This window comes from Periophthalmus magnuspinnatus, chromosome 17 (assembly GCF_009829125.3).
Source record: "Periophthalmus magnuspinnatus isolate fPerMag1 chromosome 17, fPerMag1.2.pri, whole genome shotgun sequence".
Classification (NCBI taxonomy): Eukaryota; Metazoa; Chordata; class Actinopteri; order Gobiiformes; family Gobiidae; genus Periophthalmus; species Periophthalmus magnuspinnatus.
Window position 1 is genome coordinate 24,500,127 of NC_047142.1, and position 15,452 is coordinate 24,515,578.

At 39.4% G+C, this 15,452-nt stretch overlaps 2 protein-coding genes across 4 annotated transcripts in view; both read left to right on the forward strand.

Moving 5' to 3' along the window:
* LOC117385002 (probable G-protein coupled receptor 158) overlaps positions 1-8,578 on the forward strand; it is a 46,076-nt gene extending 37,498 nt beyond the window's left edge. Inside the window, exons 8-13 of one of the 2 annotated variants that reach the window (XM_033982214.2) lie at positions 2,299-2,437; positions 3,709-3,814; positions 4,475-4,621; positions 4,933-5,179; positions 5,431-5,978; positions 6,193-8,578. In XM_033982214.2, coding sequence (XP_033838105.1) covers positions 2,299-2,437; positions 3,709-3,814; positions 4,475-4,621; positions 4,933-5,179; positions 5,431-5,978; positions 6,193-7,113 — 2,108 coding nt within the window. In that variant the 3' untranslated portion in view covers positions 7,114-8,578. The remainder of the gene's footprint in view (positions 1-2,298; positions 2,438-3,708; positions 3,815-4,474; positions 4,622-4,932; positions 5,180-5,430; positions 5,979-6,192) is intronic. The other variant, XM_055228583.1, reaches the window with a different exon arrangement.
* A 510-nt stretch (positions 8,579-9,088) lies between these two features.
* On the forward strand, positions 9,089-14,962 carry LOC117385210 (annexin A13-like). Of its 2 annotated transcripts, none has more exons than XM_033982481.2 (11): positions 9,089-9,226; positions 9,887-9,962; positions 10,109-10,203; positions 10,292-10,462; positions 10,563-10,596; positions 10,734-10,813; positions 11,790-11,858; positions 12,762-12,863; positions 12,933-13,008; positions 13,096-13,208; positions 13,704-14,962. In XM_033982481.2, exons 1-11 carry the CDS (start codon positions 9,212-9,214, stop codon positions 13,821-13,823), a joined length of 951 nt encoding a protein of 316 aa, XP_033838372.1. In that variant the 5' UTR covers positions 9,089-9,211; the 3' UTR covers positions 13,824-14,962. The 2 variants fall into 2 exon arrangements, with proteins under 2 accessions (XP_033838372.1, XP_055084295.1); XM_055228320.1 differs by having other exon boundaries at positions 9,096-9,226; positions 10,295-10,462; positions 13,704-14,944.
* Positions 14,963-15,452: the final 490 nt, after the last annotated feature.

A 15,452-nucleotide genomic window follows, 5' to 3' on the forward strand; every position in this document is an offset into this window, starting at 1 on the left:
AAGGTGAAAAATTAACAAGGGTTTTACGGTTTAGGACAGATTTTAGTAGACAACTATTTTAATCTTGATATGCCAGTGTTTTTTGTGGGTGTCTTTTACTATTTTTAATTCATCAATTTAAAAAAAACTAAAAACTTTATTCCCAAGGGAGAAATTAGACAATTCTACGAGTTACAGTATGAGTCTTCCCAAAATACTAACATTTCAAACTTGATTTCAGTACTAAGGAGTTGTAATAAGGATAATAAAAAACAATTCTAGTTTTAATATTGATTCAAGTCTGAGTAATACTTATCACACCCCTAGTCTGATATATATAGATGCGCCTGTGATGTGCCTGTATACAGTTGTTGAGCTTCTTTAAAGACACTGGCCAGGTGCAGCAGGCAGTGATGAGCACCACACTGAACCAGCTCTGACAGCAGGAGAGCGTAATCCTGTTTGGAGACGAAGAAGAGGAGGCTTCCCTCAGAGATACTCGGCACTGTCCCTGAAAATATGATGGACAAGCCAAACTCCAAAAGCTGGAGAGGGAAGCTGTGAAGTCTAAAGCTTTTAGGCAACATGGGCAACGATGCAGAGAGAGGAGAGAAGGGAGGAACGCTCTGGATGCTCCAAAGAAAGAAATCTTAAAATGAATGTGTGCAGAAATATAATATCTGTCTCTTTCAACTCGAGCTATAAAATGAGGGAGTCCAGCTGCTCACACTGACAATCTAAAAGAACAGGGTGATTTGAAGGACACAAATCCCCCGATGGGATGAGATTTTGCGTACTGTCTCAATACCTGTGTCAAACATGTGGAAATTAATGTAATAGCTTTCAATGCTTATATCTGTTTTTCACTCTGACAAGTTGGAAATTGGATTTGAGCCACATTTGCCAAGGAGTAGCAGTAGATGTAGTTATGTTAATATTGTTCTTTCCCCATAAAAAAAAAAAAAAAAAACGTACATAGATTTGTGTTCTGTTTCCCTCATGCATGTCTCAATAATCTTGCATATTTAGACCTCCATCTTGGGAGCCTGAATGCATAATGGAGGGTGATGTCACCAGCAATAACATGTGTTACACCTTCATCAAATCTATTTTGATCATTTCAGCACCCTTTGGTACAAATGCCAATATCAATATATTGTCAAATATCTATTTGCATGTCCCGTAAATTAGTACATTATGTAACTTTTCTGATGGAGGGTCAGCCACCTTCTTGTGTCCATGGAGGTTATTGTTTTGCCTGGAATGTTCCACAGTGCGATCATATTTAAATATGTTGCATTTATTCAGATACAGGTGCTTTATTGCTAAAAATATCTTTAAAAACACACGTTCTTACTGTGTGAACACTCACCTCTCCAGAGATCTGGGCTTGGCAACATCACCCTCTTGTCTTTGTGGAGATAAATGCGTTTAATGCCATACTGCGGTACATTCTTCATAGAGACAACAACACAGACAAGGACCCACATCCAGAAACATTACATAGTCCACCTAAGCTGCTTCACTCCTCGGTGTCTCAGGTGGATTCCCTGTGCCGTCTGCTGGAAAATGTCTTGTCTTTTAGTTTCAGATCTAAGTCGTCCATAAATAGTTTTAAATGCCTGGAAAGTGCATGATAGGAATTTTAAAAAGCAACCTAAGCCTTTTTCTCATTACTGTGTAAAAGGAGCTATTCAATTGCATGCACTTATTGCACTATTTGTTTGCATTAGCTACAAACACTTGTTCTTCTGCACTTACAAAACACTCTCTAAGCAACCTTTCCTAGACGCTAAGTGCCATGTAATTACCTCTGATTTAGGGACAAGATATCTCCATGAATATTAATACACCGTTCATATGAATAGCCTGGCTTGTATGTTTGTTATTGTTCCAGGAAAACAGTAGAAACAATTGTATCTGAAGTGGTCACAGGCTTAGAGAAAGATGCAGTATATTATATTAAATGAATAAATGCTGTTTGCTCTTGGTACAGAAGCTTTTATAGGCCTATTATTGTGGGGCATGAAGCAGTAAGCCTAGAAAAGCCAGACATAATTTCATTTCTCCAATAAAGTCTGTCCAAAGAAGTTCTATTAATGAGTTTTAAAATGGCTATTGATTCCCTCTTGCAGTCATGTATTTTATTCTATTACAATAGCAATTTATGAGATAATGACTTCTACTGCAAGCTGTAAAGTTTCAGACCTCTTCAAATCAAGGATACACTATGAAGATCGGATAAATATGGGAGCTCCGGTGACACAGAAGAGAGTAAATCAATAATATTATGTCTTGTCTGTCTTTTTATTCCTGTAGCTGAGTTCCTGTTCCTGCTTTGGGGCGTGTACCTGTGCTACGCGGTTCGGACCGTGCCCTCAGCGTTCCACGAGCCTCGTTACATCGCTGTGGCGATCTACAATGAGCTTGTGGTGTCAGCCATCTTTCAAATCCTCAGGTCAGTATCCGGGAAGAGTGGGATAGTGAGGAGCACAAGTGTGTTACATCAATATAAGGAAATCTGCTAAATACTGTTAAATGTAAATATATTAAACTGGCCAAAGCGGCTAAGACCTAAGAAGCTAAGCGATGTTGGGCCTGGTTAGTATGTGGATGAGAAACTGCTGGGAAAATGAGGTGCCACAGTAGGAAGCCAGTGGCAAAAAAACTGTTGTTGTATCCTTAGGCAAGACGCCTATATTGCCTATTATGACTATGGTGCATGCGTGAGTGCTGGTGGTTGGAGGGGCTGTAGTAGTAGTAGTAGTAGTAGTAGTAGTAGTAGTAGTAGTAGTAGTAGTAGTAGTAGTAGTAGTAGTAGTAGTAGTAGTAGTAGTAGTAGTAGTAGTAGTAGTAGTAGTAGTAGTAGTAGTAGTAGTAGTAGTAGTAGTAGTAGTAGTAGTAGTAGTAGTAGTAGTAGTAGTAGTAGTAGTAGTAGTAGTAGTAGTAGTAGTAGTAGTAGTAGTAGTAGTAGTAGTAGTAGTAGAAGAAGCATCTGATACTTTTCAACCAAAAAAGTGTAGTGCACCTTGTGTTTTGTCCATTTAAATGTCATAGTAAATTTAATTCTATCTAATTAAATCAAATTAATCTTTAAGTGATATATGTCCAAAGTAATCTAATGTAAGATCCATAAAGGCCAAAATCCAATGAGTGCTAAAGCCATAAAAAGTGGCTTGTGACAGAGCTAACTAGATAAAAGAGTAGGTAAAAGTTGTGTAATTTGTGCATTGGCCTGTGGTGCTCTGTGGGACAAAGAAAAGGTCACACTGAGTTAATCTGAGTGGAGCAGCCCACTGGTGCATTTTCATTTTCAGCTCAAGCAGCTCCTGTCGTCTGGGACTGAAACATTAGGGGTTTGTGAGTCTGCTGCTGTTTCCCAGATAAGACATGTGCACGGAGCAGGCAGAGTGCAAATTCAGCAACTTCATACGGAGCTCATGGAGAACATCTGAAGATTTTAAAGTACAAAAGGGAACAGTGCATGGTGCAAATGGTAATGTTTGGATAAACAAACATATTTTACTGCAGTCTGTATTACAAATGAAGAAAAGAAAGAGAAGGTTACGACTTATTCCCTGACATATTTCCCCCCCTCTGTGACAGACTGTAGTGTATGTAACAAAACTCTCAGAACAAAGAAACAGTATAAGGTCCACAGCTCTTTGTCTAGTCTTGTAATCAAAACTGTGTTTTTATTCTGAAATGATTGATTTTGTTTACTTACAGGTTTTCTCTGGTCCCGGGACTCCATCCTGACTGGATGTTCATGTTGTTCTTCGCTCACACTCATCTGACTGTTACTGTCACTTTGTGTCTACTGCTCGTCCCAAAGGTGATAAATCTGTAAAACACATGTCTTATCAGAAATGAGGAGATGCATTCTTACTAATAATTCTAATAATCCTTAGTTGAAGTAGCCTTAACTACATATGTTTTGTAGGTCCCTAGTATTATTTTGACAAACTTGATACTACAAACCAATGTTCGATGTCTCTAGTAAACCAAAGTTAAAATTAGAACAGCTTTTGTGCTCATTTTTAATGAAAATTGGAATTCATACAGAAGGTTGATGAGAAGGTTGTTTTAATTTCACTGTAAAAATCTGATCAGATTGTCACTTAACTGTGAACCTGCTCTGTGTGGGCTGTATCACTATTCCAGCTTAGTCAATTCTTTGTTTTGATTTTCATTATACTTGTAGAGTGAGTCAGCTGAGTACACGAGGATAATTAAGAGAGCATGCTAATCTCCCAGCATCTGGCCCACAATATGAGACAAATATTTACTTGAGCCTCTATATCCAATATTATATTTAGATGGAGTTTTATGTTTGGTCATTATGTCAAAATCAACACACTCAGCTTGTTTACTATCATATCAATTACCACTATTAGCCTGCCAAAGAGTGAGCTCACCACATTTATATTGGCACATACTTGGTTCTATGCATGGTTGGTGGTTGTAAATATAACTTGTTTTTCTTTGTCTGTAGTTTTTGGCCAAAGGGACTCAGGCCAGGGACGACATTGCCACAGAGGCATATGAGGAGGAGCTGGACATGGGACGGTCCGGGTCTTATTTAAACAACAGCATCACCTCAGCCTGGAGTGAGCACAGTCTGGACCCTGAGGACATACGGGTAAACAGATATCTGTTTATGAATATATAGATATTTGGGAATTGGCTGGTCACTATATAGTATCCTATGAATGAATATGCATGTAGAATTTTGAATGCATCTCTATGGCCATTTATAAATGTTTGCTCTGCCAGAGGATGCAAAATAAAAATTATTTAAGTTCACTAAAATATCATTTAGTATAATAGTTTGATAGTTCTATATAATTGTAAGAAATACTAAACGTGGAATGAGAACCTTGCAAGTTCACAAGAGATTACAAACCAATTGGTTTTAGTCACATCTGAAGTATTCTTTGTACTATGTTTCAGGATGAACTGAAGAAGCTGTATGCTCAGCTCGAGATCCATAAGCGAAAGAAGATGCTCGCTAACAACCCTCACCTTCAGAAGAAACGCAACTCCAAAAAGGGCCTGGGTCGCACCCTGATGAAGCGCATCACAGAGATCCCAGAGACTATGCACCTGCACCGGCAGGGAAGTCGCGAGGAGGGCAGCGAACATGGTAGCAACAGGAGCACTCTCCGGAGGGGGGCTTTTGACCACCCAGGACACCATGGTGAGACTAATATTACCTTTATTTAGACAGAACTACTTTGTTTACTTGAGGTTTTCCATCCAGAGGCAAAGAAATAGAGCTCCATTTCTGTTCTAAAACATAACTTACTGTCCTTTCAGTTTCAGTTTTACCATTGAAGCAACCCACTTGTATGCTTTCAGACTGCTAAATAGTTTATTTTTGTTTATTTGTTTTTAGATTTATACAGAAAAAAGAATATTTTCAGTATATTTGTATTTATGAATGTTCAGGTAAATCACGAGATGATTCCCTAAGGAACAAAGTCATGGCACTAAAGAAGTCCCTGAGCTACGACCATGTCTGTGACCAGGAGGGGGCTGCCCCCAGCCCCAGCGGCTCAGCTGGTGGAGAGAAAATGACCCCTGTGGGAGGCGGAGAGGGATCATTTTTGGGCTCACTGATTGGTCGAAAACATGCCAAGAAACCAATGGACTCACCTGTGACCATCCAGACCCTCCAGCCTGCGGAATCCACAGAATCTGTCCCCCTCTTCTGGAAATCTGCCAGTGCCCACAACCTGACGCATGAAAAGAAACCAGTCCACCTGCGCACCACCATCATGCAGAAGTCTCTGAGTGTCATTTCCAGCGCCAAAGAGAAGATGCCCGGTCTGGCCAACAAGAATGTGGAGGATGCCAATAAAAGGGGTCCGAAAGGGCACGAAGGGGGCACCCTGGCAGAAGTGGACGAGACCCCAGAACAATATCCAAAGATGATCGTGAGCCAATCTGTGGAGTACTCCAAAGCACCACTCAAAATGGGCATCATGAAACAGCAGGTATGCCTTCATGACTGTGCTAAAGTTTTAAAAGTACCGAGATCCTAAATAAGAATTACTGTTTGTTTTCATACCTTCATTAGAGAACACAGACTTCTGCAATGTCCATAAAATATATTTTTTGTTAGTTTTGTAACTGTCCGCACACAAACAACATCTTGATATTGTTGTGTGGTTATGTTGTTGCTTGAATAACTGTATTTGTGATTGACAGGTGAGTGGTAGCCAGCCCTCCATCTGCTCTGAGACTGGGAGGAGCCTCTACGATGTCTCTGAGGTGTGTCCATGGGAGATAGAGGAGAGTCAGACCCCCACATCTGAAGTCAAAGCCCAAAAACATGTCTCCATTGCCCCGGGAGAAACCACAGCCTGTCGCCGTGGCAGCACTTCTGGGAGCACCAAAGGGGGGCGCTCTCAGCAGAGACACAAAACTGGACAATCACCGGCCAACAGACGAAGAAGCAGGGACAAAGGAGCAGAAAAGGAGGAGATGAGGGAGTCGCGAAAATCCAGACCGTCAAAGTCTCCTCTGCCGTTGAAACCAGATGTCTGTCCATGGGACTTTGAGGAGCAGCCAATTATGGGACCAGAGACCATTTCTCCAGATCGAATGCGACGAAAGAAAAGTGTCACGCCCACCGATGGCAAACCCAAAACTCTCCATTCGGACCACTCCAAGTCCACCGGGAGTCTACTGCAACCTCCGTCACTCATGGTAGAGATATGCCCGTGGGATTACTCTAGTCCCCCATCGCCGAAACAGGAGCGAGGGTGCAACAGTCCCGGCACACACAAGAAGAAGAGGAAAGGCTCGTGTTCGTCCAATCACAAAGCAGAGAAAGAAAAGGGTCGGGAGAAGAGCAGGGAGAGACGCAGCTCCTCCAGTAAACCATCTTCAGAGAGGAGGAGGGTGAGCCAGTCCTCGGATTGTCCCGTGGGGGTGGGGTCAGAGAGACGAAGGAGCTCGTCCAGGGACCCAGAGGTGGTGTACCGGGACAATGAGGCATCTCGCGGCAGCCTCACACAGACTAAACCCTCCGGAGAGAGGAAGAGAGCTGCTGTCATCAGTGCACCTAACATGGCCGACGTCTGCCCTTGGGACTTCCCCGATCCGGACTCTGGAGGGAGGGTGTGAGGAAAACATGTGATTGTCATTTTTCATTCCCAAAAGAAAAAAAAAAGACTTGGACGAATTAACCTGAGAGTTAAGATTAGTTTTTTTTCAGCAAGTCTCTTTTTGTGCTGATCGAAAACATTATTCTACTTTCTTTCTTGCAACTCAAGCAAAACATGACAGGGAATACAACCTTCAGGTCACTCTTATAGTAGTTTTCCACACTTTGCTTGTTTTTTCACTAAGTAACAGTTTTAGTTAAAGTAGACCCAACAATCACTTATTATCATGGAACAGTTCTCCTCACAGCTTACTCGATATGCATTTCCCTTGGTGTACTCTGATTAGGGATAAATTTAGATTAGGTGATAAGCCAGCAGAGACCAACTCTATTAGACATGATGATGAAAGGCAGTGGGGAATAACATTGTGCAGAAAAAAAGAAGAATGAGCTGTGAGGTTTCTAGACACAGCAGGCAAGCCAAACCTTTAGACAGATTTTCATAATTCAAGTTAGCTTAGTTAAGTCAAGTCAAGTTAGTTAACGACAATGTGTTTGAGCAGAGGTACCTGGGGATTGCCACTGTTAAGTCTTCTGATAACAAGCTCATACTACAGCCATAATTGGTTTATTTAGTCAACATTTGCTTTTCCTTTAGACAGTCTCCTCTGGGGTTTTCAATACAAATCATCTTCATGGTAATGCGATTCACCTATTGATTTGGCATAGGTAATACATCAGATGCCCTTCCAATTATGACAGCCGTGCTTTTAAGGCTTTGGGCTGACACAAGAAAATGGAAGCCCACCACCGTTTTTTATTCTGTATTTTTATTTATTCTTTTTTTTTTTTACATTGTACTGTGAAAGATGGACACACGTTACAAAATAGCACACTTTAGCCCCCAGATTCAGCCTGCCTTGTTAGTTATGCTCGGTGCACTTTTGGTCTTCAAATAGACAGCCATCCACACATGCATGACCAAGTACTCAATCACATATTTCATTGCTAAAACCATTAATTTATTTACCATTTACACTTCAATAACGACAGTATTTCCATCCTTTGACCACCCACTATTAATAATGAATACAGTGCAATGTTAACCACCTATGTCTGTGTGAAGCTGCATCCTGATGTGCATGATCATACTGGGCTTTATGAACAAAAAACATAACAAAAAGTTAAGGTCCTACAGAAGGGAAAATACCACTTTTAAAAATGTGTCTCAAAGAATGTGAAGTAATGAAAAAAGGCACAATACACATTTATAATCTTTCAGTTTTGTACCAGGTTTTGTTGGGCCTTTCGAATGGAAAACTGTGCACAAATAAATGTATTTTATGCTTGTTCATTGTGTTACTACTAAAAGTTGCAAATGATTGTAGCGTCCACATGAGAAAGTTTCTATTGTACAATCATGTTGTGTTGCATGTACATAAGAGTCAATGCTACAGTTCTGAATTAAATGTTTCTACAAAAGTACAGCCTACTGTTTTCTATTAACCTCAAGGGTGCTTTCACAATAAGGCCGAAATTCACTTCATTTATAGATTTTGTAGATGTTTTTCATTATGATGACTGGCTTTTGACTGCCTTCTTCAAATAAGTACGTTGTTTTACCAGAAAGAAAATAAAGCTGTACAACACTGCCATCATGTGGATAAATAACGCATTTGAGCAAGTTCAGCAAATAATTTCTTGACATGGTTTCTGTCAAATATAACACACTATATTAATTTATGAAAATACTACTTAGCCAAGAAAACATGTACATTTCCTTAATTCCCATGTACAGTAGACTATACTGATAGAAGAACTACAGTGACGCAGGACCAAATATATGAGGCACTTCCGGGAATCTAGTTTAAAATTCAAGTTCAAAAGTAAGTTAATGAATAAACAAACACAGTTGATGTACTTGCTAGAATAAATTACATCCGCCCACTGCATGCCCCTCGCTAAATGAATAAAGCGCGTTGACGTCACATCTGCAGGACACGAGACGCAGCGGGACACGCGCACGCATCACCTCTGCTGCAAACTGCGCTTTTTCTCATCAACCTAAAACCGACATTAAAACTGTTGCGACATCTACAATAAAACGTTCAAATCCTAATGGGAAACGTGCAGGTAAGATTAAAATTACTTCTTTAACGATGCGACTTCAAATGTCCTGTTTGCAGTTACAGTATGGGTGGTGTCCTTCCTAATAAATGTAGTCTACTTTGAAGTGGGCTAATCAACAACAACCAAAGCAGACTAAAGAAAACTGTCACACAATTACTGTATATGATGCATTTGTAGCTTCTATGTTGAATTAGTCCATACTATTATTCTTTAGATATGTAGTTATGTACATCAAGTTGCATTCCCTATGATTATTTATTTAGTTATGTACATCAAGTTGAATTCTCTATGATTACTACATGGATTTTTAGATTACTTTTATTCAATTAGGTAAAATGCATAGTTTGTGTTACCTATTCAGTGGGCAGCAGAAAAATGAAGAAAAAAGAGGCAGTAGCAGGGCAAAAATGTTATTTCTGAAAGCAGCTGATCAATAAGGCTGCATTGTGTTTGAGGTGGTGGTGGTGGTGGGGTGGGCTGGAGCAGGACTGGCCCATGAGTCAGCAGCACTACACAGGCTGCGCCCTTTTCATACCGGACGTTGCTCTACCATGTCCATCCATGCATAATTTGCTTAGTTGAAGTCTAACCATGATTTACTGTGGTCAATATAATGTTTGATATGTTTCAATCAGTTATTACTTAAAAATTGTTCTTGCACAGCCCACGATTGTTCCTTATGAGGACTTTGATGTCACTACTGATATCAAGGAGATCAGAAAAGCCTGCAAAGGTTTGGGTAAGTTTAGGACCAACAGAACAATTTGAATTTTGATGGGATAAGGCTTGATGTAAATGTGAATTAACAATAATAATATAAATGCATTTTCTGTCGGGCTACTTCCTTTTTCTGTTGGGTTACTTCCTTTGCCCAATTTTCAATAGGCACTGATGAGGAAACCATAATTCAGATCCTGGCCAATCGCTCCTCAGCTCAGCGTGTGGAGCTCAAGCAGGCTTACTTTGAGAAATATGATGATGTAAGTATGTGTTGTTACTCCTTTTATTTTTGCACACACACTAAATATCACTACAGTATTTATTTATTTATTTATTTATTTATTTCAGGAGTTGGAGGAGGTTTTGAAGAAGGAGCTTACAGGGAGTTTTGAGAATGCTGTGGTGGCCATGTTGGACCCTCCTCATATGTACTTTGCCAAAGAGCTGAGGAAAGCCATGAAAGGTGCAGGGACTGATGAGGATGTGCTGGTGGAGATCCTCTGTACTGCTTCTAATGAGGTCTGCCAATTCCAATATAATTTAGTTATAATGAGAATAAATTGCTTTGTTGTTTGCAGTTCAAGTAAGTGGTATAATATTTGCCCATTTTGTTTTTTAGGATATCATAAGCTTCAAGGAGACATATGCTCAAAGTGAGTTTTGTTCTGCCATGTTTATATCCCAAGGGATGGGCTGTGAACTGTCTTAAATAAAAACTAAACCATGACACTGTCGATAGTTGGATGAATAGTGTGTTTTGTTATATTTTGCATTAAATATATGGTTTCAGTTCATGAGCGAGAGCTGGAGGCAGACATAGAGGATGACACTAGTGGGGATGTGAGGAATCTGCTCATGTCCCTACTGCAGGTAAATACTCTGATTTATTTGATGTAGTGGGAGTATGGTGTGGGTTCTGGGTATGTTCTCCGGATGGGCAATGTATCGATGATATCAGGGCATGATTGACCTCGTATTGGTCAGATTTTACGATATATTGAGCCAATGAATGTGTATACTCTACAGAACCTTGAAGCTAAGGTGATTATAACTTTTTTATGTTATAATCAACATAAAAAAAGTAAAACTAATTTTGTTAGAGTTTGTAGGTCAGAGGAAAGGCATTTTACAATACAATTTTGACATACATAGACACATACATTTACATAGATATAGGCAAATATCAGTTATCAGCCACAACAGCAAGTAAAATTTGTATATATTGGCAATGGTTGAAAAAAATCCACATCGAGTCGATAGTTGGAGTATCTTAATTGGCATAGTAAGTGCCCCCAACACTCATTAACAGTGCTTGTGTCTATCATTTTAAATATCTATATCTATATCTGTCATATCATATCAACTTGTGTCTATCATTATAAATCAGTACAGAACTTTTATGTTGTGTATATTCACTCATGATTACAGACTGGGAGCAAATACAAAGCCCAGTTTTGACAAATTTCAGCAGTGACTGTATTGTTTGTGTTTCACCCACTGGGACATTGTTGACACATAACTTCATTGTTTTGTCATGTCCTTATGCCAACCATGTTCCAGAGCGCTCCCACTCTCAACCATTTCCTCGCTCCCTCTCTTTCTCTGTCCCTCTTTCTTCCTTTCCTTTGAAATAAAAGACTTGCATTGTAACTCATTCCTGCCACTCAATTCGTCACAAAGTCATAATATTTGGTTTTAATATATGCCACATGAGACTTATCCCACAAGGTTATTATCTAAATCTTTTTTGACCAAAGACCATAAACTGCATTACTCTTTGTGCATGTTATCTCATCAGCGCCCAAAGCCAATCCCTTCCCTAAATCCATCCTGTTTTTCTCGGCAGGCCAGTCGGGACGAGGGGTATGAAGTGGACGAAGACTTAGCTGAACAGGATGCCACAGCTTTGTTTGAGGTGTGTACTGCAAAGATGCTGGTGCTTCCGTTAAATCTGACATATTCTTTCTTTTAAATACAACTTTAAAGTTAAAATATCCTCTTCCTAAATGATTGCACGTGTTGCGGGATGAGTGGTAAATCCATTGTATTAGTTAAGCTTTTGAGAAGTCTGGTTTAGTTTTTGTGGCACTTCCATGGCCTGACTTAGGTTTCAACATGGGATTTTGAGATCTGTGTGGGAACTCTCAACCAAAGTGTTAACTGTTTCAGCATGTTCCCTGTGCCCTAGTTGACCATAATTCATTTATGACCATATACATTTACATTACAGTGCATGTACATTGTAAATGGTCCCATTTTTATATAGCGCTTTTCCGTCTTCAAAGTGCTTTACATCAGGGAACCACTCACCCATTCACACACACAATCATACACCAGTGTATGCAGACACTGGGGGCAAGGTGGGTTAATAAGGAATTCCACCACCAACCTGTGGGTCAGGGGATGTAACCACTCAACCAATGATATTAATGTCAAGAGCGGGATTCGAACCACCAACCTTTGGATCAGTGGACAAACGCTCCACTGAGCTACTGTCGCCCATATAATATGACGTATCCTATAATATATAATTTTTGGTATCAGTGACTATGAAAAAAACATCAGAAACTATTTCAATAATTGTCTATATTTATATACAACAACATTTTCACCACAAAAGTTACATAGGGAACTTTTAACTAATATCAGATGGCATTGGTAAGAACAGCATTGATCATACCTCATCAGTCTTACTTAATAATAAAATCATTAACAAACTAAGGAACATGATATTCATATAGAGTCACTCTATGTCCACAAGTACACACTACCCACAAAAGCCGTATGCAAATAGATTGTGTGCATTTGTTTTTTCCAGGCAGGCGAGGGCAGGTTTGGCACTGACGAATCCACCTTCAGCTACATACTCACCCACAGGAACTACATGCAACTGCAAGCCACGTTTAAAGCCTACGAGAATGTGAGTACTTTTAATAGATTTCCTGGACGTGATTTATAGTATCTATGTTACAGTTTCTTCCTTTAACAGCTATCAGGCACAGACATATTGGATACTATTGATGCTGAGGCCACTGGGACGCTCAAAGACTGCTACATTACACTAGGTACTATGAGGAAATATGATCTTACACAAGGCTAATGAAACATGGATGCCCTGCTTTCATAACATGCTTGTCTGTGTGTTTTCAAAGTGAGGTGTGCAAAAAACCCACAGCTGTACTTTGCCCGACGCCTTAATGCGGCTATGAAGGGAATGGGAACAGATGAAGATACTCTGATCCGGATCATTGTAGGGCGCTCTGAGGCAAGTAGCTGCTGTCTATGAAATGTAGTGGAATATTGTGTACTCAAAGATGTGAGATTCAGGTCCAAAGGCAATTTCAAGTAGACCTTCAAAATTGTTAGGGCCTTCTTGGATTCTACCGCAGGGGGTCAATATTCACTTTGGCTTATATTTTATTAGGGTTTTTGTAGTATTGCACACTAAGAAACCATGAATAGGTTGCCTTCATGTTATAAAATCTGATGATGTCATAATTTCAGATGGAGTGATGTGTGTGAAGTGAAGTATTGGACCCTATCATTATTTGTTAGGGATCAGCTCTACAATTTTCCCATATTAGTCTTATAGATATGCCATTTTATTGTTCCATATGGATAGGCCCAGTAATTACAAAGATGTTGTAGGAATTCTAGGATGTTGTGATGCCACATGAACAGAACCTAATATTACAGTGACCTCAATGACAATAATTTGATGTACTAAAGTTGTAAGAGTAGGTGGTGTTTTGTGTCACAGATCGATCTGGAGACAGTGAAGGACATGTACCTGGAGAAGTATGACGTGACTCTGAAAGATGCCCTGGATTCAGAGTGTGGTGGAGACTTTAAACGCCTCCTCATTGAGATTCTGCACTAAAACACACCACTGACCCCTGCTGGGCTTAACAGCGCCACATCTGTTCACTCCCCCAATGTCATTATTATACCACTGTTAACACACATTCTCAGTATTTATGCTAAATAACATATTACTGCTGCTTTTATATGTATGGCTTACACAGAAAGCTTGCTTATCATACACAGCTTTTTGTTAATGTTAGCTTTTGACCACCTAATGCCTTTAAAAGTAAGTTAGCAATGCAGAGCTGTTGCAACATGGAACACACAAGTGCCCAAAATTCACTCTCACTGTAACAATTCAAGTACACTCAGTGAAGTCTGTGGTAGCTAAATGTTTTTAGAGATTTTTAACGAAGACTGCCCCTTGTCTTGTTTTTAATCTTAGCTAATGCTGTTGTTTCTACTTCGATAAACACTGTAACTGCTTTTACTATCAATGAAGGACAAGTACTGTTAAAAACAAATAACCTCAAGTCCAATCACTGTCTATGCTCACATACTTTATTATGTTTTTGTGTCAAAGTAATATATTGTACAACATACAGCACTGTGATGTCCTGCTATCTCATAGAACACATAATTTAATTAATTGTAACAACTGTTAATGGCTAATGTCCAATAGAGGGCAGCACATTAAAAGTACTATACAAGAGAAAGCATTACGAATAGCCTCAGTCTTTTAAAAAACACAAGAGGGAAATGTGGGTTTTTAAACTTGTTTTGCTCTGTGAATGTGGTTCTCTATCCTGTGATCACATTCACTTTTTTCTTCATTCAAAACTGTGCCTAAAAACTGAAAAAGGACTTAGTGACGCCTCTGGAGGAGTTCAAAGTGAGTAGAAAACACGACCAAACTACTTCCAGATGACTTTTCACTATCTTGCTCGTTCTTTCTGACTTTTTCCTCCTTTTTTCTCCTTTTGTGCTGTTTCACGTTGTTTCAATATAAAGGGCAAGGCTTGGGCTACACCTGTTTCTACACATTCTTGCACTCCTATAACAGTCTGTGCACCATATGAGGCCACATACACTGTCTGTCTCTATGGACTTTACTGTTTAATACAAAACAAATGTGGGAGGTATAGACCATGCAGGTCTTTGGCATAACATTTTTGTGGTTTATCTTCAATACAATAAATGTGAGTACATTTTACTAAATTAAAAAAACACAAAATACATTATGACAATTTTTACATGTATAATTAATTGATTTGTGTACAATTGTAACACACTGTTCTTCAAGTGTGCTTTTGCTGCTATGTATTGTGTGTGAGCCAAGACTCCTCTTACTAATCTTAAGGACTTTGACCTCCATAACTCAGTCAGCATCTGCCTTCAGTCATTTTAATTTGTCTCCAGACTTATGTTTGTTCACTGTTCTTGTTTTACTGTTTAAGTTTGACACAGGTCACTTTGTTCCACATGCGTTATTTCATGCAGGACAACCTTAGACAAAAGCAAATTTGAGAATATCTTTAGTAACTGGTTCTGCTTCTGCCTCCGGTTAGTTTATGTCCCATTTATTAACAGTGTTAATCCTAAAAAAAAAAAAGGATTTTATGATATCATCTCCTGTGCAGCATTACGTAGAGGTCATGGCTTCAAAGGGAGATGAAGTCAAATGAACTGGTCTTTTCAGAAAAAA